Source organism: Sciurus carolinensis, chromosome 9 (assembly GCF_902686445.1).
Source record: "Sciurus carolinensis chromosome 9, mSciCar1.2, whole genome shotgun sequence".
Classification (NCBI taxonomy): domain Eukaryota; kingdom Metazoa; phylum Chordata; class Mammalia; order Rodentia; family Sciuridae; genus Sciurus; species Sciurus carolinensis.
The window spans coordinates 94,528,324-94,551,586 of NC_062221.1; the positions used below are offsets into that span (position 1 = coordinate 94,528,324).

General features: G+C 39.8%; 1 protein-coding gene across 1 annotated transcript; it reads right to left on the minus strand.

Annotated features, from left to right (window-relative positions):
• Positions 1 to 18,576: 18,576 nt before the first annotated feature.
• Positions 18,577 to 21,852, minus strand: LOC124993687 (ferritin, heavy subunit-like). The gene is made up of 4 exons (XM_047565503.1): positions 21,751 to 21,852; positions 20,931 to 21,074; positions 19,822 to 19,947; positions 18,577 to 18,738 (listed from the first exon to the last, which is right to left on the minus strand). The coding sequence occupies exons 1-4, from the start codon at positions 21,850 to 21,852 to the stop codon at positions 18,580 to 18,582; spliced, it is 531 nt and encodes a 176-aa protein (XP_047421459.1). The 3' UTR covers positions 18,577 to 18,579.
• Positions 21,853 to 23,263: the final 1,411 nt, after the last annotated feature.

Below are 23,263 nucleotides of genomic sequence, written 5' to 3' on the forward strand. Positions count from 1 at the left end.
AGTATATACACACATACATACAGTCTAGCCAAACAGGTACTAGCCAAACAGGTACAACCCAAAACATCTTAATTGAAAAAAAAATTTTTTTTAAATTTCCTCTCTGCCAAAAAAAGATCAACTGTGCGGGCAAGAGTGGACATTTGCAAACTGTTCTGAACAGATCTTTTCTGGTCATTTAGGCTATGTGTGAGCACAGACTGGGTATCCACGTGTACTCTATCCTCCAAGACTGGTGTGCCGAGACTTAACTCCCATCCTTAATTGCACTCAACAACTTGTTCCCCTCTTGAGGCTGGTTTACCAGGTTTCTGGTTAAGAGAAAATGACCTTCACTCCCTGTGTTTTCCCAGTGCATAGAGATCTCAGTGGTTTTTAGAGCTCTCCCCTAGAGCTAAACTTGCTCTCAAGTCAGAATCCACCGGTTCAGTGTATTCTTATTTGTTGTAGATTTCCAGAGATAGACAAGTGCAGGGGATTTTGACTCCTAGAGCAGCAACCTCAGACTAGTCTTTCTCAGAATGGCTCCCCATTACTGCACTGGGGCACATGTCGGGACACTGTGAGAACATCCCCAGTGCCAGTATGCCCTGCAAACCCAAGTCCACTGCCTGCTCAGGCTGTACTTTGGCATCATGCTGAGTCCTGTTCTAGCTGTGCCCTCTGGGTCTCTGCCTCTTTCTTTCACTTCTACTCACACTGTCTACCACCCCACCCCATGATCAGCCCTAGGGTACTGTGTCTCACCCTCTGTTTCACTATCCTATGTCTCTGTGTTTTTATTTCCCCCTAAGATTTTCTAGAGGTCATGAAGATGTTAGGTCAGATACAGAGGTTGATAGTAATTGGCTATGAAAAGGATCTAAAGATAGCTCAAGATAACTTTGTCTCCTAATCTATCATATTCTCTCTTTCCACAATTATGATGTTCTATTCAGGTCAAACAGTCTGTGGGGCTTTTATATAGATGTAGATTCTTCAACTTTAGTTCAGAATGCTCAGGAGAAAAAGGGCCTCCGTATTTAACTTGTATAGACCTTTATCAGATGTTGGATAATGCCAAGGAGGAAGATGACTAGCGGCTGGTAGAGCTGATGGTCTCCACTTCAAAGTAGATTTGTAATTAAAAGTTCCCTTTGACAGACAAGCAACCTTGCTATATTAGACAGATTACAGACTTCAAAGATGCATATAGTCTGTATTCCTTTATATTGACAGTCCTTCTTCAGATGGAAGTCAAACCTTTTCACCCTTCACATTTGAACGTGTCCTGGTCTTGGCTTATTGGCTTAAAATGCTCTAAAATAATATCCTATCATTCTTCAATTTTAAGAACAGAGGGAAGAGTTATTTTTATATTCAAATTTTGTATGAGTATACAAGTGGGAACTGCTTCTGGTAAAGGAGCCCCTAGGAACCAATTTCTTTCTCAGGGAATCAATTGTAGTTATTCCTCAGGACCTACAGACAAGACTCAGAGTTGCTTTCCCTGGTACTACTCATCTGGTGGTAGCCAACAGTGTACTTGACTTCTAAGGTGAGCCAAGGAGAGGTAAACCTAGTTTTCCTCTCCACTTCTGGCCCTTTCCCACCCCGGTGGCTGCCCCACCCGTTTGGGCTCTGGATCTGATAAGCAGAACTAGAGTTTATTTTGATATCTCTTTAGTCAGACACCTCAAGCTGCCACAGTTCCTGGAAATCTATCCCAATATCTACAGGTCCCCCAGGCAAGAAGCAGAATGCACCCCATTCTTAGTCTCTGTTACTGTGGAGAGCAGTCCAGTGTTCCCTTGGTGACTGTACAGTTCACAGAAGTCCTCTTCACAGAAACTCCTGCCTCAAAGCCTCCCAGTAGGATACCTGCAGGGTACTATTCTATAATAAATGAAGTAGGCATGGGGCAGGGTGTTTTAGGACAAGCTCTACTCTTTTTGACTTCCTGAGAAGACAGGATTTATAAGGTTCAAATTGTTATTATTAGAGTCACTGATGTGAATAATCTGTGTTTTTTTTTTTTTTTTTTTTTCTGGATACCTTTCCTTGGGTTGGAAAAGAAGCCGAATTACATCCACCCAAGCTCCCCTAGTCATCTGTCTCCAGCCTCACCCCTTACATTCTATTCCCCATTTTGCTTCCAGAATAATATCAAATATAAGTCTAATCATGTCATCTGCTGCCTGAATACCTTTTGATAGATTTCCACAGACTTCCAAATAAAGAACACGCCCTTTGGCAGAGCACATAAAGACCAGCTCCATCTTGTTCCAGTCTCCATTCTGCACTTTTGGCTCCTGCCATTCCATTATCATTCTTGCTAAGGGCCAGAACAAGAGTTCTGGCCAGTGTCAGAACAATCCTGTTTTATTCTTCAAATGTCCTGTTTCTCAAGAATGGTCCTCAGGTACTCAGCAACTAATGAATCAACAATTTTATTAAAAATAATACTTAAAATAGTATTACCTGGTACTACCTTGTGTTTTCATCTAACTTAGCCACTTCAACTACACTAAAAGGCATGTTATTTCCAATTTTTTCCAAGAATGAGGAAAGTGATGTACAGGAATGTTAAATTATTGCCAAATTTCAAAACCTGGCACCATTCTCTTAACTACCCTCTCATTAAAATGCAGATTTACACCCTGGAGATACTTTTTTTTTTTTTAACAAGATCCCGGTGAGTGTGCCACACACTGGTTTGAGAACTTATAGGTGAGTGCCCTCTAGTGTGTACACACGAGTGTTACACAATTGTCATGGTTAATGGATCTGGTCTTTTTTCATTTGTTCCTTACAAAAGAGCTAAATTTCATGACACATTTCAACAGTTGTAGCAGGATGTTGTTTTTACATCAGTGACTGAAGTGTTGAATACTGCCTTAAATTTATTTTGGTCACAAGAAATTACATATATATTACCAGAAAATTGTCTGTCATTAGATCTCAGCTGGTCTTAGAGATTTCACTTAATATCAGAAGCTGACCTCCCAGCACAACACATCCCATATCTGGTTGTTAGAAACTTCATAGCCTCACTGCACAATAACCGTGAAGAGAGAAACACCACATCCAGTCTGCGAGAGGCAGATTTTATTGATTATAATAATGATGGCTTAATTTCTCCATTAATTGCCTTCAGTAGGTCTTGCTCAGTTTATTCCTGCAGAAGGGGATTCTTTTAGACTTGGGGTGCTCATTCTTTTCTCTTGTTCTCCTTAAAAGAAAATTAGAAGTGAGAGAATCCATTAACTATTTAGTGTAATGTGTATAACTCCCCTGTGTTACTATGTTAGGCTATTGTTTATCACCAATCCTGAAGCCAGGCTTCATGCTTATTAGGTCAGAGTTAAGCGTCCATAACAAAAGTCCCCAAAGTATAGTGGATAAGACAAGGTGGAAGTTTGTTCTTTCCGATAAAACTGTCCAGAGACAGTAGTCCAGGGTGCATCAGCTGTTACCTGCACTTAGCACAGATTCCATTTCTGGGTTCGGGAGTAGCTGATCTGCTTCCTACCCTTACCACCTGGATCCTAGACAGTGGGGAGCACGTTGTTTCTTTTAAGGCCACACCTAGAAGTGGTACATAATAGTTATGTTCACATCCCACTAGCCAGAATTTGGTTGGAAACTTAAAGAGAAAAAGTGAAGAACATACATGCCCCACTACAACCTGGAGTGTTATTGTTAAAAAAAGGAGGGAAAGATGGATTTAGTTGGAGAATTAGCTGTCTTTGCCACAAACTATTTCCTGTATTTGGACATTTTAGGTGATTTTTCTAAGTGCCAATTATTCACAGAAAAGAAGAAAAGAAAAGAAGTGTCAGGTATTTCAAGAATTGTGATTAATGAAGTGATAGAATTTTTGTAGAAATACTGCCAATTCTGTTGAAAACCTTGTTTTAGTGGCTTCATGGTCCTACGGGTTAGGGATGTATGCAATTATAAATCTGTTAAAAAGCAAACGCAGGCAGCCCTTGCATTGTGTGTTTCCAACAGGTACAAATTTCAGTTAGTTACCATGGTTTAGTTAAGGGCCAGTTTCCAAACAGCAGTTCAAATTCCAGTTACCCTACGATATAACCGCGGTTAATTGTGTAAAGTACAAAATGTGCTGGCTCTTCAGGACACAAATCACTACATAAATAACAGATATGCATAATATACATTGGCCAATCATGTTCCCCCCCCCCCCCCAAAAGGTTTGAAGAGTGCCTCTGCTTACCTATTATCCAGTTTATGCAGAGGGCGGCATGTGTAACTACGCTGGTTTCTTGTTTCCCTGTGATAAATCCATGATGTTTTATAAAAATGAAAAACTGAAAGAAGGAATCAGTCAACAAAGAAGAAAGTGATAAATGGAAGTAAAATTCTGGTCAAAGACAAATAGGATTATAAAAGAAAGAGCTGACCAATAAATGTTGACATCGTCACCTCTGGAGACTTGTAGTTCAGCCACTGGAACTGTATTAGTCAGTGTCCTCCAGGGAGTAGGATGTGTGTGCATGTGTGTGTATAATATACATACATACACATACAGAGAGAACACACAAGAGATATGTTTATTTTAAGGGTTTCAGAAGCTGGAGTGTTCAAAATCTGTAAGGTGGTGTAGGGTGGGGCAACAGGTTGGATACCCAAAGAGGAACCAATGTTGTGGTTTACGTAAATTTCATCCAAAAACCATCCTCACAGCCAGGTGCCATGGCACATGCCTGTAATCCCAGCAACTCAGGAGGCTGAGGCAAAAGGATTGTAAGTTTGAGGCCAGCCTCAGCAATTTAGTGAGACCCTAAGCAACATAGTGAGAAGGTGTCTCAAAATTAAAAAAAAAAAAAAAAAAAAAAAAAAGGTTGGGGATGTAGCTTAGTGGTAAAGCACTCCTGGGTTTAATCCCAGTACCAAAAAACAAATTAATAAAATTTAAAAAACACCCTCACAGAAATATACAGAATGATGCTTGACCAAATATCGAATCAATGTGAACCCACCAGGTGATGCACAAAACTAACCATCATAGAAATTCACAGAAGGCAAATGTATCCACTAGTGTAAAGAATCTGGTTGTGTGGGATGAAGATATCCCACAGAGAGTGATGCTGGTTAAAAAAGAAAAGAATAAGAAAAAAGAAAAAAAAATCACATTAAAGGAACTATTTGAATATTTGGCTACATTAACAGAATAAGCATTATAAGTTGATCCAGACTTGGAAAGGAATACCACAATTCATGAATGCTTAGGAAAGTGTTCCACATCTTAATTTATACAAGAGGAAGGGGAGTGCTTTCCAAACTATTCTTGAAAAGTACAAAGAAATGAAACATTTTACATCACTAAGTAAATATCATTTTGGCTATTTTTCACTTATAACTTACTGTAATTGAGTTTTTAATGTTCTAACAAAAATTTTAAAGATTACAAAACAATCTTTAATTGTAATTTTTTCCATTGATTATTTTATTCTATTTTATTTTATTTTATTTTATTGGTACCAGGGATTGAACCCAGGGATGCTTAGAGACAGGACTTTGCTAAGTTGCTGAGGCTGGCTTTGAACTTGTGATCCTCCTGTCTCAGCCTCCTGAGCCACTGGGATTACATGTGTGTGCCACTGCACCCAGCTCCACTGATTATTAAGTCATACAGGTGATTAATAAATATATGAAAAAGTGTTCAACATCTCTAGTAATTAGATAAATGCAAATGAAAACAACTCTAAGTTTTCATCTCATTCCAATTGAATGGCTATTATCAAGAACACAATAATATTTGGTGTGGATGTGGGGGAAAAAGGCACACTTTTACATTGCTGGTGGAGTTGCAAATTGGTGAAGCCACTCTGGAAAGCAGTGTGGAGATTTCTTAGAAAACTTGGAATGGACCCACCTTTTGACCCAGTTATCCCACTCCTCGGTTTATACCCAAAGGACTTAAAATCAGCATACTACAGTAACACAGCCACATCAGTTTATAGCAGCTCAGTTCACAAAATAGCTAGATTGTGGAACCAACCTAGATGCCCTTCAATAGATGAATGTATAAAGAAACTGGCATATATACACAATGGAATATTATTCATCCATAAAAAAGAATAATATTATGGCATTTGCAAGTAAATGGATGGATTTGGAGAATATAATGGTAAGTGAAATAAGCCAATCCTAAAAAACCAAAGGCAGAATGTTTTCCCTGATAAGTGGATGATGATATATAATAGGGAGCGAGAAGAATGGAGGAACTTTGGATTATGTAAAAGGAAATGAGAGGGGGCATATGAAAAATGGTAGAATGAGACAGACATCATTACCCTATGTACATGTATGATTACACGAATGGTATGAATCTATATCATGTACAACCATAGAAATGAAATGATGTATCCCATCTGTGTACAATGAATCAAAATGCAGTCTATAAAAAATTAAAAATAATTTAAAAAAAAGCATGCTGTCAGGTTTTTGCTAGCATGATCACTTTTTTTTTAATAGTTATTTTTTTTATTATTGTAAACAAATGGGATACATGTTGTTTCTCTGTTTGTACATGGCATAAAGGCATACCATTTGTGTAATCATAAATCTACATAGGGTAATGTTGTTTGATTCATTCTGTTATTTTTTCCCCTTCCCCCTCACCCCTCCCACCCCTCTTTTCCCTCTATACAGTCCTTCCTTCCTCCATTCTTGTCCCCCTCCCTAACCCTAACTCTAACCCTAACACTAACCCCTCCCACCCCCCATTATGTGTCATCATCCACTTATTAGCGAGATCATTCGTCCTTTGGTTTTTGAGATTGGCTTATCTCACTTAGCATGATATTCTCCAGTTTCATCCATTTGCCTACAAATGCCATAATTTTATCATTCTTTATGGCTGAGTAATATTCCATTGTATATATATACCACAGTTTCTTTATCCATTCATCAATTGAAGGACATCTAGGTTGGTTCCACAATCTGGCTATTGTGAACTGAGCAGCTATGAACATTGATGTGGCTGTATCTCTGTAATATGCTGATTTTAAGTCCTTTGGGTATAGGCCAAGGAGTGGGATAGCTGGGTCAAATGGTGGTTCCATTCCAAGTTTTCTAAGAAATCTCCACACTGCTTTCCAGAGTGGCTGCACTAATGTGCAGACCCACCAGCAATGTATGAGTGTACCTTTCTCCCCACATCCTCGCCAACACCTGTTGTTGCTTGTATTCTTGATAATCGCCATTCTAATTGGGGTGAGATGGAATCTTAGGGTGGTTTTGATTTGCATTTCTCTTATTACTAGAGATGTTGAACATTTTTCCATATGTTTGTTGATTGCTTGCAGATCTTCTTCTGTGAAGTGTCTATTCATTTCCTTAGCCCATTTGTCGATTGGATTGTTTGCATTCTTGGTGTAGAGCTTTTTGAGTTCTTTTTTTTTTTTTTTTTTTTTTTTTTAGGGTAATGATGTTTATTATATTTTTCCCCTCCCCCCCACCCCTCCCACCCCTCCCACCCCTCCCACCCCTCCCACCCCTCCCACCCCTCTTTTCCCTCTACACAGTTCTTCTTTCCTTCATTCTTACTGCTCTCCTTAGCCTAACTCTAAACCTAACCCTAAACCTAATGCTAGCCCCTCCCACCCCCCATTATATGTCCTCATCCGCTTATCAGCGAGATCATTTGTCCTTTAGTTTTTTGAGATTGGCTTATCTCACTTAGCATGACATTCTCCAATTTCGACCATTTGCCTACAAATGCCATAATTTTATCATTCTTCATTGCGGAGTAATATTCCATTGTATAAATATGCCACAGTTTCTTTATCCATTCATCAACTGAAGGGCATCTAGGTTGGTTCCACAATCTGGCTATGGTGAATTGAGCAGCAATGAACATTGATGTGGCTGTATCTCTGTAGTATGCTGATTTTAAGTCCTTTGGGTATAGGCCAAGGAGTGGGATAGCTGGGTCAAATGGTGTTTCCATTCCAAGCTTTCTGAGGAATCTCCACACTGCTTTCCAGAGTGGTTGCACTAATTTGCAACCCCACCAGCAATGTATGAGTGTTCCTTTTTCACCACATCCTCGCCAACACCTATTGTTGCTTGTATTCTTGATAATCGCCATTCTAATTGGGGTGAGATGAAATCTTAGGGTGGTTTTGATTTGCATTTCCCTTATTACTAGGGATGTTGAACATTTTTTCATATATCTGGTGATTACTTGTACATCTTCTTCTGTGAAGTGTCTGTTCATTTCCTTAGCCCATTTGTTGATTGGATTATTTGTATTCTTCGTGTAGAGTTTTTTGAGTTCTTTATAGATTCTGGAAATTAGCGCTCTATCTGAGGTATGGTTGGCAAAGATATTCTCCCACTCTGTAGGCTCTCTCTTCACATTTCTGATAGTTTCCTTTGCTGAGAGAAAGCTTTTTAGTTTGAATCTATCCCAGTTGTTTATTCTTGCTTTTATTTCTTGTGCTATGGGAGTCCTGTTAAGGAAATCTGATCCTGAGCCAACAAGTTGAAGATTTGGACCTACTTTTTCTTCTATAAGATGCAGGGTCTCTGGTCTGATTCCGAGGTCCTTGATCCATTTTGAGTTGAGTTTTGTGTAGGGTGAGAGATAGGGGTTTAGTTTCATTCTATTGCATATAGTTTTCCAGTTTTCCCAGCACCATTTGTTGAAGAGGCTATCTTTTCTCCATTGCATATTGTTGGAACCTTTGTCTAGTATGAGAAAATTGTATTTATTTGGGTTTGTGTCCATGTCCTCTATTCTGTACCATTGATCTACCTGTCTATTTTGGTACCAATACCATGCCGTTTTTGTTACTATTGCTTTGTAGTAGAGTTGAAGATCTGGTATTGCAATACCCCCTGCTTCGCTCTTGCTACTGAGGATTGCTTTAGCTATTCTAGGTTTTTTATTCTTCCAGATGAATTTCATAATTGCTTGCTCTATTTCTGCGAGGTACATCATTGGGATTTTAATTGGAATTGCATTGAATCTGTATAGAACTTTAGGTAGTATAGCCATTTTGACGATATTAATTCTGCCTATCCAGGAACATGGGAGATCTTTCCATCTTCTAAGGTTTTCTTGAATTTCTTTCTTTAGTGTTCTGTAGTTCTCATTGTAGAGGTCTTTCACCTCTTTTGTGAGATTGATTCCCAAGTATTTTATTTTTTTCGATGCTATTGTGAATGGAGTAGTTTTCCTAATTTCTCTTTCTGAAGATTCATCACTTATGTATAAAAATGCATTGGATTTATGAGCATTGATCTTGTAACCTGCTACTTTACTGAATTCACTTATGAGTTCTAAAAGTTTTCTGGTGGAATTTCCAGGTTCCTCTAAATATATAATCATGTCATCAGCGAACAGGGATAGTTTGAGTTCTTCTTTTCCTATTCGTATCCCTTTAATTTCTTTGGTTTGTCTGATTGCTCTGGCTAGAGTCTCAAGGACGATGTTGAATAGAAGCGGTGAAAGAGGGCATCCCTGCCTTGTTCCAGTTTTTAGGGGGAATGCTTTCAGTTTTTCACCATTTAGAATGATATTAGCCATGGGCTTAGCGTAGATGGCCTTTATAATGTTTAGGAATGTTCCCATTACCCCAATTTTTTCTAGTGTTTTGAGCATGAAGGGATGCTGTATTTTATCAAATGCTTTTTCTGCATCTATTGAAATAATCATGTGATTCTTAACTTTAAGTCTGTTGATATGGTGAATGACATTTATTGATTTCCGAATGTTGAACCAACCTTGCATCCCTGGGATAAAACCCACTTGATCGTGGTGCACTATCTTTTTAATATATATTTGTATGCGATTTGCTAAAATTTTGTTGAGAATTTTTGCATCGATGTTCATTAAGGATATTGGTCTGAAATTTTCTTTCCTTGATGTGTCTCTGTCTGGTTTAGGTATCAGGGTGATATTGGCTTCATAGAACGAGTTTGGTAGGGTTCCCTCCTCTTCTATTTCATGGAACAGTTTGAGGAGTATTGGAATGAGCTCTTCTTTAAAGGTTTTATAGAACTCGGCTGAGAACCCATCTGGTCCTGGACTTTTCTTTGTTGGTAGGCTTTTGATGACCTCTTCTATTTCATTGCTTGAAATTGGTTTATTTAAGTTGTGTATGTCCTCCTCGTTCAGTTTAGGTAGTTCATATGTCTCTAGAAATTTGTTGATGTCTTCAAGGTTTTCTGTTTTGTTGGAGTATAGATTTTCGAAATAGCTTCTAATTATGTTTTGTATTTCACTCGTGTCTGTTGTGATGTTTCCTTGTTCATTCCGAATTTTAGTAATTTGAGTTTTCTCCCTCTTTCTCTTTGTTAGTGTGGCTAAGGGTTTATCAATTTTATTTATTTTTTCAAAGAACCAACTATTTATTTTATTAATTTTTCCGATTGTTTCTTTTGTTTCGATTTCGTTGATTTCGGCTCTGATTTTAACTATTTTGAGTTCTTTATAGATTCTGGAGATTAGCGCTTTATCTGAAGTATGATTGGCAAAGATTTTCTCCCACTCTGTAGGCGCTTTCTTCACATTGCTGATAATTTCCTTTGCTGAGAGAAAGCTTTTTAGTTTGAATCTATCCCAGTTATTAATTCTTGCTTTTATTTCTTGTGCTATGGGAGTCCTGTTGAGGAAGTCTGGTCCTAAGCCGACATGTTGAAGCTCTGGACCTACTTTTTCTTCTATAAGATGCAAGGTCTCTGGTCTGATTCCGAGATCCTTAATCCATTTTGAGTTTAGTTTCGTGCATGGTGAGAGATATGGGTTTAGTTTCATTCTGTTGCATATGGATTTCCAATTCTCCCAGCACCATTTGTTGAAGAGGCTATCTATTCTCCATTGCATATTTTTGGCCCCTTTGTCTAGTATGAGAAAATTGTATTTATTTGGGTTTGTATCCGTGTCCTCTATTCTGTACCATTGATCTACCTGTCTATTTTGGTACCAATACCATGCCGTTTTTGTTACTGTTGCTTTGTAGTAGAGTTGAAGATTTGGTATTGCGATACCCCCTGCTTCACTCTTTCTGCCAAGGATGCTAGCATGATCACTTTATGGTCTAACAGCACCAAGCCCAGTGAGGACTGCATGTGTAATAATTCATCTGAAGAGATGAGCTAGCACTCAAATGGAATATGAGTTTCCAGGAGGGTAAGGGAAGGGCTGGTGACTCCTCTGTGTATCCTGAAGCTCCTGGTAAGGTTCATGTATTTGGTAAATATTATTAACATGGGATTAGTGCACTACAACTTGGGGTTGGATAAAGAGCTGTGCATTAATGTCAAGTGAACATTACAGACAAGGTCTGAACTTGGGCTATCCCTAAATCTATTCAGATTTTAGTATCCTAATCAGTCCATGAGTGACCATATTGATGGATGAAGTAAACTTTTTCATCACTGTGACAAAACACCTGACAAGAACAACTTAAAGGAGGAAAAAATTTACTTTGGCTCACAGTTTCATAGGTTCAGTCCATGATCAGCCGAATCCATAGTTCTGGGCTCAAGGTGAGGCAGACCATCATGGCAGAATGGCATGGCAGGAGAAAGTTCAGGACATGGCAACCAGGAAGCAGAGAGAGCTGCACTCATTGGGGACAAAATTTTAACCCCAAAGGCATACCCCCAGTGACCTACTTCCTCCAGTTACAATCTACCTTCCTACAGCTAATGTCCAGTTAATCCATATCAGTGGATTCATCCACTGATTAGGCAGCACCTCATAGTCTAATCATTTTACCTCTGAACCTTCTTGCATTGTTCCATACTTGAGCTCATGGGAGACACCTCATATCTAAACCATAACACTGGTCTTGTTTACTTTATGAGGTTACTGTGAACATACATAAGGTGAGAAATAAATGTGTAGAGAGAAAAATGAATGATTCGGGATTCAGTTTGACCCCAGTTAGTTATCCTACAAAGTTCTCATAACCCTTCAATTACAGCAAGGGGTAGGATATCAGGCTGCCTGCATGCTAGTGAGGAGAAGTTTGAGGGTGGGAGTAGATATTTGGAGCAAGATAGCAAGGTCCTTTGCAGGTACATGTATTAATCCCTTGATCTTACCCTTATGCTCCCTGAATAAAGTTTATTGGAGAAATTTGGTAATAGAAGGAATTAAAATCAAATCTTAGGCCTGGCCATGAGGTGTCCTAGCACTATACATTCCTGTATTTTCAGGTCCTCTATGATACCTCGCTCCCTTCAGCAAAAACAAAACCATGCTCAAGTCTTCCATCCCAAGTAAGAGAGTAACCTCGTAACTTCCATCCTGAGCTTCTAGTGTTCCTGTGTTGTTCCAATTTGGCTTCTTCCCTACCAGGTTTTCTGAAGTTCTCGTCTCAGAGACATCCAGTGACTTCATACTCTCCAGGAATATCTACCTGGCACTTGGATCCTCTGTTGATCAAAGAGTAAAGCCCACTCTGCTCCTTGATGCCATATTCCCCCTAGCATCTTTGACACTGCACAAAAGACCCTAAAACTTCTTGTTTCCTTTGCCCCCAAATGTGACTGCTACCATATATTCTAACTTGGAGTCTTTCATTCTTTTTTTCTAAGAATTACTCTGGGTGAGGGTTATGGTCTGGATGTGAGGTGTCCCCAAAAAGCTCATATGTGAGACAATGCAAAAAGGTTTAGAGGAGAAATGATTGGATTATGAGAGCCTTAACCCAATTCATGAATTAATCCCCTGATGGGGATTAACTGAATGGTAACTGAAGGCAGATAGGGTGTGGCTGGAGGAGGTGGGTCATTGGGAGCGTTCCTTTGGGGTATATATTTTGTATCTGGTGAGTGGAGTCTCTGCTTCCAAATCACCACATGAGCTGCTTCCCTCTGCCACATTCTTCCACCATGATGTTCTGCCTCACCTCAAGTCCTGAGGAATCAAGCAGGCTGTCTATGAACTGAGACCTCTGAAATCATGAACCCCCAAATAAACTCTTCCTCCTCTAAAATTGTTCTTTTGCAGGTCTTTTAGTCACAACAGCAAAAATAGCTGACTAAAACAATGAACTCATCACTTTAGCATTGTAAGTATCACATACAAACTTGTCCTTCCCACTCATATCCCTCTTTGGGCCCACATTTCCATTTACATAATCAACTAGCATCTCAAGTTCAACATGTCTGCAGTAAGAGAGCATTTCAAGTGTGCTTTTCCTCTTTCTGCATCTTTACTTCTAGAAGCAGGATCCTAGCTAAGTAGATGTGGTGAGAAATGTTGCTATAGACCGTTGCAGAGAACAGAACTGAGTCTTGATTTCAGAGTTGAAAAGGATGTTGGTAAGATAAAGGGTCTTAAATGTGTATCTTCCAGGACAGTAGTGACACAATGAACACTTGGTGTCTCAAATAAGCAACTTTGCCTTCTGAGTGATGTTGGTTGAAGGTGCCATGAAAGCATTGTGGAGGCAATGCCCAAGAATGACGTTGAATATCTTACTGTGCAAAATAAGGGATACTCAACAGGTGCCCAACAGTTTCTTGATTGCTTAAAAGAAGGAACACATGCATGTGCCCCAGTGTTTTCTCTAATGACCTGCCCTATCAGTTGGCACATGGCGTAAGAAGGTTGGTGAGAACGTTTATACCGGAAGGGTGGGTGCGGCCAGGCAGCCCTGTGCCTGGGCAGATGGAACTGCTGGAGTGCTTTGGCTAACCTGGTGGAAAGCAGTCTGTCACTAGCTGTCTACTCTTGGGGGCTATGCCATGCGGACTATGCCAAGATGGCGCCTGGCAGCCAGCCAGAAGTTGTTTTGATCACATGGGTGGTGAGGAAGTCGGTTAACATAAACACACCCAGGTGCTTTATCATTGGCCATATTCAAATAAGTCCACACACACAATGTGTGCACATGTGTTCCCGAGTGCTCCTGATGGTGGCAGCTTATTTTGACCTTTACCGTGATTGGATAGCTAGCTCCTCGCCTGATCTTCGCTTAACTAGCGTTAGCCCTACCCTCCGCCTCCTGGAGAGAATATAAGCTGGCTCTCCTCCAGCACCTGTTCTGGGTTCATGACTCTTCAATAAACCACTTCAAATTCAAGAGTCTCGCTGCCCATTTGTCTCCCGCGCCAAACTGACTCCGCTGGACGGCGTCAGTCTACATCAAACTAATGACCTCCCGCCCACCCCCCACTAACTACTGCTCTGTACTTGCTAGTTCTTTCTGAATTTCCTATTTTTGTTAACTCTGGATACATTAGCTCAATTCCAGGAAACATCAAAAATTTCTTCTGATAGTGGGTATCTGTGGTATCATCAGCTCATCACAATTCCCTTTTTCTAGAAATTTCTCTAGAAACCCCCATTCTTCCTATCACTTTCCTCTTCAAGTCCCAAACCCTAAGTAATATGGGAGATCTCCATGTCCTTACATTATCCATATTCCTTCCTCTGGCATTATATATTGGTCCCAGGGTAGGCATCTGAACCAAAATGGCAAACACTCTGTATGAGAGACTATAGTTGCCGAACCATACCTTTTTTTTCTCATGTAACAAGCAATCCTAAAGTAAGTTGCACAGGGTTGTTGTACCTTCTCAAGGATATCATCAGGACCCAGGCTGCTTTTAACTAATCTGCTAGATTTTTCATGGGACCTTAATAATCCTGGTCACAAAATGGTTGCTAGAACAACAGATATTACATTCATATTACTACAAAGATTTAGAAGTTAAAGTCAAAAAATAAAGGACAGTAGTGACAGGCAAAAGAAGTTTGTCTCTTTTATAAAACACTCTCGAAATGTTTGAGTAGTATCTGTATCTCAGCAAGAATCTAATTAGAAAATCACTTAAAGAAAAGAAATTCAACCACATTAAATTGCTTTGGTTAGTCTATTTATAGCTTATGATAGCTCTTTTAATGACCTATGTAAGCACCTGCCTCTGACACTCTACAAGTTTAAAAATATAAATTCCAGGACAAAAATTAAAGTTTTTGTCCCTCTTTCCAAATCTTACTACCCCCATAAACTCCAATGGAATTTCTAAGTTGAGCAGAAGCATGCTAAGGCACACACATGCTTAGCAATATAGTTTGTTACTAATTAGCCTGAGTTTCTGGGTCTAAGAGCAACTGAGTCACTCTGATAGTGCATTTCTTAAGACTATTTCAAAATTTGGGAATTGGTGAAAGAAGTATCATTTGGTAAAACAGTGGAAATTATGGGTATATGTGTGGGTATGTGCATGTTTGTGTTGTTTGAGTGCAGTAAAGCTAACCAGAAGGATGGAATGGAGGCTTTCAATTCCCTCTAAAAGGAAGACTAATCTACCACCAGCTTACCTAAAATCAGTTATGTCCTATAGGGCTTTGGGGGACAGAGGAAGGATAGGATTCATAAGCATTCTGAAGAACGTGTAGAGTTTGAAAATTGATACTAATATTGTACCTAGTAAGTTTTTTATAAGATTAGTCAATGTTTTGGCTGTTGGGTCATAGAGAAAACAAATTATAAAGGACTCTGTTTCCATGGTATATGGAGTCACTAGGAAAAAACTTGAGTGAGGAGGATCCCTAACTTATGCCTTATGTCTTACAAGTTAGTGTGAACTTTTCATTTGTTCCTGGTGGCTTTGGGATTCATGAACTTGCCTAGAGAAGGAATGTCTTATTCCACACTGATAAATACTGACTCTAGTACAAGTAACTTGCTTGGGGACAATGTGAAGCACTGGGAAGATGAATTCAGTGGATACTAATCAGTGCCTTTCTCAGGCATTGTATAATAGGTGGAAGGCAGGGACCATGCTGGAACACAGGAAAGAAGAGAGGCCCTTACATGGAGTATGTGTGTTGGGGGGCGGGCAGTAAAAAAGGAAGGATGGAAACCTGATAGGCAGTACACAATTTACTCGGGATCATCCTTCACGAGTGAGCTAATACTCAAAATGACCCATTCCTGCTTACCTTTTCTGACTTTATGGATAGTTGCAGAATCAGAGCAATAATAAAGGGGTTTTTTATGGACACGTGGGTCAGAGAGCTGGGAATGTAGTTTAGTGATAGAGTGCTTGCCTTGCATGCCTGTTTCTCAGTTCTGGGAGAAAAAAAGAAGAAACACAGTAGATGGGTTAGAGAGGTTCCTTTTCAATAATGAGGTTCCCTTTATCATCACCAGGCCCTGCCAACTGCCATCATTGGTCCAGAAGAGGCAAACGTCCCTCCTGGAGTGAGTTTTTATGCTTCCTTCCTTTTCTAACTTGGCCTCCTGGCAGGTTATACTATGGCTAAAAGCTGAAGACTTTTCTTCCCTCAACCTTTTCCTGGATTGAGTCTTAGCTGCCAGGTTTAGGTCGGCAGGCTGATCCAGTCAACATCATGTCCCAGTGAGACAGTTGCTAGATGCAGTTGTGGATGAACAAAATACACTGGTGTGCACAGCTGATCTGAGGCAAGCCACTGAACTTCATAAGTGCATCCAGGCAGGAGGAATAAATCTTGTGAGACCCACTATCAGTGGCTTAAGTTATCTACTACTAATTAAAAATCATCCTGGATACGTAAGGGACAAATTATGCCCTTAAAATCACTGTAAGAACCAACATATGCCCCAGTTATCCCACTCAAAGGTATTTATCCAAGAGAACTAAAATCACCATACTATAGTGATATACCATACTATAGTGATATAGCTGCATCAATGTTTATAGCAGCATAATTCATAATAGCCAAGTTATGAAACCTGCCCAGATGCCTGTCAACAAATGCATGAATAAAAACAATATGGTATATATACAGTGGAATTTTCAGTCATAAAGAACGAAATTATGGCATTTGTTGGTAACTGGATGGAACTGCAGAACATCATGCTAAGTGAAAAACTAGAATCAATCAAGGGTCAAATGTTTTCTCTCATATGTGGAATCTAGTGCAAAATAAGGGGGAAAAAGGATGTAGGAGGACAGATCCCATGAAAATAGATTGAAGATCAAGGGAGTAGAGAAAGGAGATTGATGGGGAAAGAGAAGCAATAGGGGAGGGAGAAGATACAGAATAAAATTGACAGAATTATGCTATGTACATATATAATTACCAGAGGGAACTCCATTATATATGATAGGCCAATTAAAAAACTAGAAGGAAGACCAGTAGAGTATAGGAAGGAGAATAAGGGGAGGAGGAGGAGAGGGAAAGAGGAAACTGGGGACAGAAATACAATTTGTATTCTATGCATGTATAATTATGTCTAAATGAATCCCATTATTATGTATAATGAAATAAGAAAAACTTTATAAATGATCATGAAAAGTATCTAGACATTTTTCCTTTTTTTTTAGTATACTGGGGATTGAACCCAGGGGTGTTCTACCACTGAGCTACAGTATGTTTTACTTTATTTTGAGACAATGTTTCATTAAATTGCTGAGGCTGGCCTCAAACTTGTGATCCTTCTGCCTCAGCTTGCTGAGTAGTTGGGACTACAGTTGTGTTACTGCAATTGACCTGGAAGTGTTTATGTATATCTTTCTTCAAGTCGAAGAGGCATTACTATTAGATAAACTAAAAATTTGTAATCTGGGCAGAGGACTTCTAGATATTATATTTGTTTAATCTTGTTAACTTTATGAAGCACCATTAATCTCATTTATGGATTATTATTCTGATGCAATAAAGAAGTAAAACCTCACTCGTGGTCATGAGACCAGTAGGTTTTGGAGGCAGGACACAATGAGTACCTGTTCCTTCCCAGTTAGTACTAGTCACATGAGGCCCTGACAAGTCTGACCTAAGCTTGCATACTCATCATTTGCTCCTGGAAGTGATTACCCAAGTAGTTCCCAGGTCTTACTCAAAACCTCCAGGTGCATATAAGCATTAGCTCTCAGTGTTAGGGTATACCAAATGTACAGCTTACTTGAAGAACAATCTGACTGCAGTGATTTTCAATCCCGATTCTTTGAATCATCTGGAGACTGAGTAGCTGCCCAGAACCCATTTTCAAGGATTTAGACTGAAGTGGTCTAGCAGAAGGCCCAGGCATTCAGTAAAAGGGTGGGAACTACACACTCAGCTGTAGTGAATTAGTGGTCTGTCTACAACACCATTGCCTACATCTACCTTGGGCTATGAAAAGGGAGCTGGGTTGAAGCTGCCCATCCATTTTACATCCTTTCCAGTGAGGTCACCCTTTCTATACCAAGAACTCTTGATTTCAAACTCTACCTTGCATTTAATTGGAAGAAAACACTATTGTACTTTCCAAGGAAGAACATTACTGAGATTTAATGTGTTCTTGAACTGGCTGATTTACCAAATACTGACTTTGATCTGAGTGTTTGGGGAGCCATTGAGGAGAATAAAAAAGAGGGGAAAAAAACCCTCCTGAAGTCTAATGCACCCAATGTCCCTCAAGGAAGTCCTCACCAACCAAACCTGGTGGAACTAACCCCCTGCAGTAAACACTTTACACATTTTAATGCAAAACAGGTTTATTCTCATACAATGAAAATTAGGAAAATAGAAAGGAACACCACCTTCAGGCAAGTGGAAGTGATCAAGACCATTAAATAGTTGTCTGAGACAAAATACAAGGGGAAGACTTGCTGTGCTGCCCTCAGAAGTTAAGTCTCTTCACCTGATGCTGATGTCTTAGCACTCATTTCAGACATGCTTTCCATCTGCTTCCCCTCTTCTAGTTTATTCTGATAAGAAATTTGGCATTCCAGATAATCTATGTTCCTTTTCTGTTTATCTAGGAATTCCGTCAGGAAGGGTCTGAGCTACAGAAACAAAACATGAAAGGACCATATTAAGGACCATGTCTGCAATGAGAAAAACTACCCAAACTATAGGTCATAAACCCGCGGTCCTGAAAGCATGTCAGAAATACAGAATCTTAAGCTCTACCCCAGATCTCCTAAATCAAGATCTGCATTTCAAAAATGATTTGTTCAATTCATAAGTATGTTGAAATTCTCAGAGCACAGATCAAAGGACTTACTCAAAACCTCCAGGTGCATATAAGCATTAGCTCTCAGTGTTAGGGTCTATCAAATGTACAACTTACTTGAAGAACAATCAGACTGCAGTGGTTTTCAATCCCATTTCTTTGAATCATCTGGAGACTGAGTAGCTGCCCAGAGCCCATTTTCAAGGATTTAGACTGAAGTGGTCTAGCAGAAGGCCCAGGCATTCAGAGCTCTTCAGAACTCCTTGCTGAGCCTAGTGTCTAACTAGAGCTGGGGATATTTTCTTCTTTGACTTTCTGAGAAACTAGGGAGTTGGTGAAAGGAAATTGCCATTTTGAAGTAAAGTGTTCACCAATAACCAGAACTTCACAGAAGTCTTTAGTACAAGAGACAACAATTGACATCTGCTATCACAATCGTGGACAATCAGTCTCAACCTGTGGCCCTAGCCAGTGGCATCATTACCTAGGCACTGGTTAAAAATGCAGATCTTTGACCGGCCCAAGGCAAAACTAAATTAGAAGCTCTGAGGGTGTCCCCAGCACCTGGTTATAGTAAGCTCTTCAAGTGGTTCTGGTGCTCGGTAAGCTTCAGCATTTCTGCTCAAGGAGACTTACAAGCCAGCAACAGAAGCACAACTCTGTTGAGTCACCCAGAGGAAGTATTCTTGCTAAGACTTTCCTATCCTGTATTGAGTTTCATTCTTCCTTTCCAGGATCCATTACCCATCCCTAATGCAGTCCTTGAAGTCATTCCCGTACTTTCTCAGAGAGAATTAACTACATTGTGAGACCTACTGTCCTGGGCCCATTTCCCAGAAGCAAATAAAAATTCAGAATGGAAACAGCAACAAAACAAAAGCAATAGTGATAGTGAGCTCAGTTAACCACTTACCTCAGTTTCACCAGTCTCAGAAGCTAATGTATTCAGGTCTTCCAGGATCCCGTTCAATATATTTTCCATTTGCAGAGCAGATGTCAGTGCTTGTATGGCACCTCCCCAGTTATCTATATCCGGCCTCTATTAAAAAGGAACATGGGTATCAATGTCCTACCTCAAGCAAAGTGAGGTTACATTCTGTCTACTTCTTGCATAGAACCATGATAAAGTTAATGAGATTGCACAGTCCAGTGGTTTGCAAATTTTGTAGCACAAGGGAATCAGCTGAGAATCTTAAATGCTGATGCCTGGCTCAACTGCAGACACTGACTTAACCAATATGGGATGCAGTACCGACATCAGAATTTTCACGATATTTTTCAGGTGATTTTCATGGGGTACAAAGCAAGGGTATCAAGGGTACATCAGACAGACATGCCATTAGTTTATTAATTTTGGATTTCTATTGTAGTGGTTTGATTATATTATCAGGCATTTACTTTTTTTTATAAAGCTAGAGTTAAAACAGTAACAACAACATAAATAAATAAAAAACCTTAGGAGAAGAAGGAAGGAATACCCCCAATAGAAGTTCAGGTTGTTTCTTTGGAGTCTCTGCTGCAAGCAGAGACGTGAGGAGGGGGAGTGTTTTACACTGGAGAAACAGTCAAATTCAATACTTGAACCTGTGCCTGAATGACATTCCTGACATGATATGGGATGCAAATAGCTCTGGGAAGAAGTCACAAAGTAATGCTTCTCCAACTATACAGAATGTTAGGATCATCTGGAGAGCTGTTAAGACAGCTCTTTGGGCCCCACCCACAGGGAATCTATTCCCTAGCCCTGGAGTGGGGCTCTTGAATTTCTACTTCTCAGGATTTCCAGGTAGTGCTGGTGCTGCAGATTCAAGGAGCACACTTCAGATAAGTCGTTGAGAAAAGCCAAACAAATGTTTAGTGGCTAAAATTTATTCAAAAAGGTGTGTTAGCACTGCTTGTCCTCAAGCTCAGTTACTAAGGAGCCCATTTAAGAACATAACTAACCTAGCAAGGTAGGTAGCAACTAATTTTCTGGACCTGGCAAAGGTCCCAGATAGGTCATCATAGCAAAATTGTATTCACCTTTATAACTGGAAGGCAGATCATAGCCTCACGTTTTCTTAGAAATCTTAGGAAGTATTTTGCTTGCTGCCTCCTTATCTCCGCCTCTTCCTCGAAGAACATGACGAAAGGAGGCATTCCCTTCTCATCAACGAAGTAGCAGGCCTGGGAAAGAGGAGAGAATGGGCAGAGACCTGGGGTGAGAGAGGCTCATTTTTAAGTTGGGACTCATTCCAATTGAGTCAACGCACTTTGCTATCTCAGTGTTGTCTTCTTTGGTCATTTGTGGATGTTCTATTTGTTCTGTACTTCTAGAAATTCCTCACGGTCTCACTGAGCCCAGGTCATCTCAAACTGCAGCTGTCCAGAATCCAATATGCTAGTGCCTAATATTTGATATTATGGACTTTGTAAAGGTCAATTTGTTAACCTACATACTTGCACTTTTTTCTACTAACTGCATAGATCCTTGACTGGAGTCTGATATAAATTAAAGCCAATCTATTGCATGAATCCTAACAAATCCATATTAATTATTAAATAGCATATAGGTGTAAAGTTGTTTATTCTGTCTGTCTATATAATATTGGGAACCCACTGGAAGAGCTATCATAGTTAAGGATAAGGAGCTATCATATCTCCTTATCATAGTCCGTAGTTTGCAATCACAGTTCTAAATCATTGGTCCACAGAACAGCAACATCCTCGTCACAAAGTTGCTGTTTTGCCTAGTATCAAACCACAAATATGGCTATGACTACTACTGAGGAGATAGGAAATATATTGTCACCCAGATCAGAGCTAAAACCTCCATAACAGTTGCTCAAGACCAAATACTAACCATGGATAAATAGACATCACTGATGTGTAGCTGGTAAGCCACCAAGCGGTTAATAGTATATTTACATTCTTCAGAAATGGGGGTCCGTCTCCTGCGTTCCATCTCAGCTTTAGGGAAATCCAGCCATAACACGTGCTACCCACTAAGGTAGAGGACTTCTTAAATACTAACAGGAAGGTAGCCAGCCCCCTTCTTACAACAAGGTGAAATTCCATCCAGCTGAGATTAATAGCTACTGATTGATCAAGGAGGACATTGTTTCTGAAGAAAGAACCAAACTGATTAGAGAAAAAGATGTTAAAGGGGGTAGGGGCTTAAATCTTCCTAACTATTCCAGTCAATGTTTAATATTCTTTCCCATCTCCTCTCTGAAGGATGGTATATTTCCTAAAGTAAAGTACTAACAGAATGGATGTACTAGCTTTAATTTTTTCTCATTCCTCAAAAATGATCATGGCACAGCATTTTAGATCCCAGGGTGTATCTAAGAAAAGTGCCTAAAATAAGGAACCCTATAGCCCCTTGTCTCCTCCATAAGGCCTCACTACACACAATTGCTTTAAAGGTAGGAGACAATGGCGTTCTGGAGAATCCAAATCATATTAGCTGGAGGGATGAGGGCAAATTTCATTGAGGAACTGGCATTTTAATTTGGCCTTGAAGGCTGACAAGAATATGGAGAAATGGAAAGGAAAGAAAGGTGTTCCACTTGGAGAACAGGCTCACACAGGCTGTAGATAGGAGACAAGTTAGGGGTTTCTCTAAATTATAGTAAGACTGCCCCATGGTAAGAACCTTTTGACTTCTTCCTTCAACTATCTCCCAAATGTGTCTCAAAACATGCCTTCTTCATTTGCCTGCCTTGAGAACAGGGATTGTTAACATTTTTATTTTTTATTATTTCCATATCCCGTAATGGGGTGCTTTGTAGGTAAAAAGTGCTGAGTCAATGCTGATTAAATAAAAGCATATTTTACATGTGAGTAAAGCACAAGGTTTCCCCTAAGTCTGTGAATTTCCAGTGTAAACTAAACCATGCCTGGTTGAACCAATGGCACATCTTCAAAAGTCTCTCCAGGTGAGGTGGTGAGGAGAGAGCTTCCTGAGGGGGAATGTATCCTAAGTGAAGGTGCCAAGCATTTCAAGTTAGACTAAGACAGAAAGATGAGGCCATCCTAGGGAAGGGATGATTAAAAAATAGCCTGTTTGTCACTTTTGTTTCCTGACCCAACTCTGCCCTTGGCCCCAAGTGTATTTATGTCATAGTCTCAGGAAGAGAGGTGCTTCAAGGAAGTTCTTGTGAAACCATAGTTTGCATATGAATCACCTGGGGCTTTTGTTAAACTACAGAACCTGGTGGGGCCTGGCATGCTGCATTTCTAAAATGCTGCCAAGTGCTGCCTATTAGTGGACTCACCTTGAGTAGGAAGGTTTAAGTGCATTCCTAAGAAGCTAATTCAGTAAAAATCCTGTAGGACCCAAGTGGCACTGCTGGGGAGCCTTTAGTAAGGAG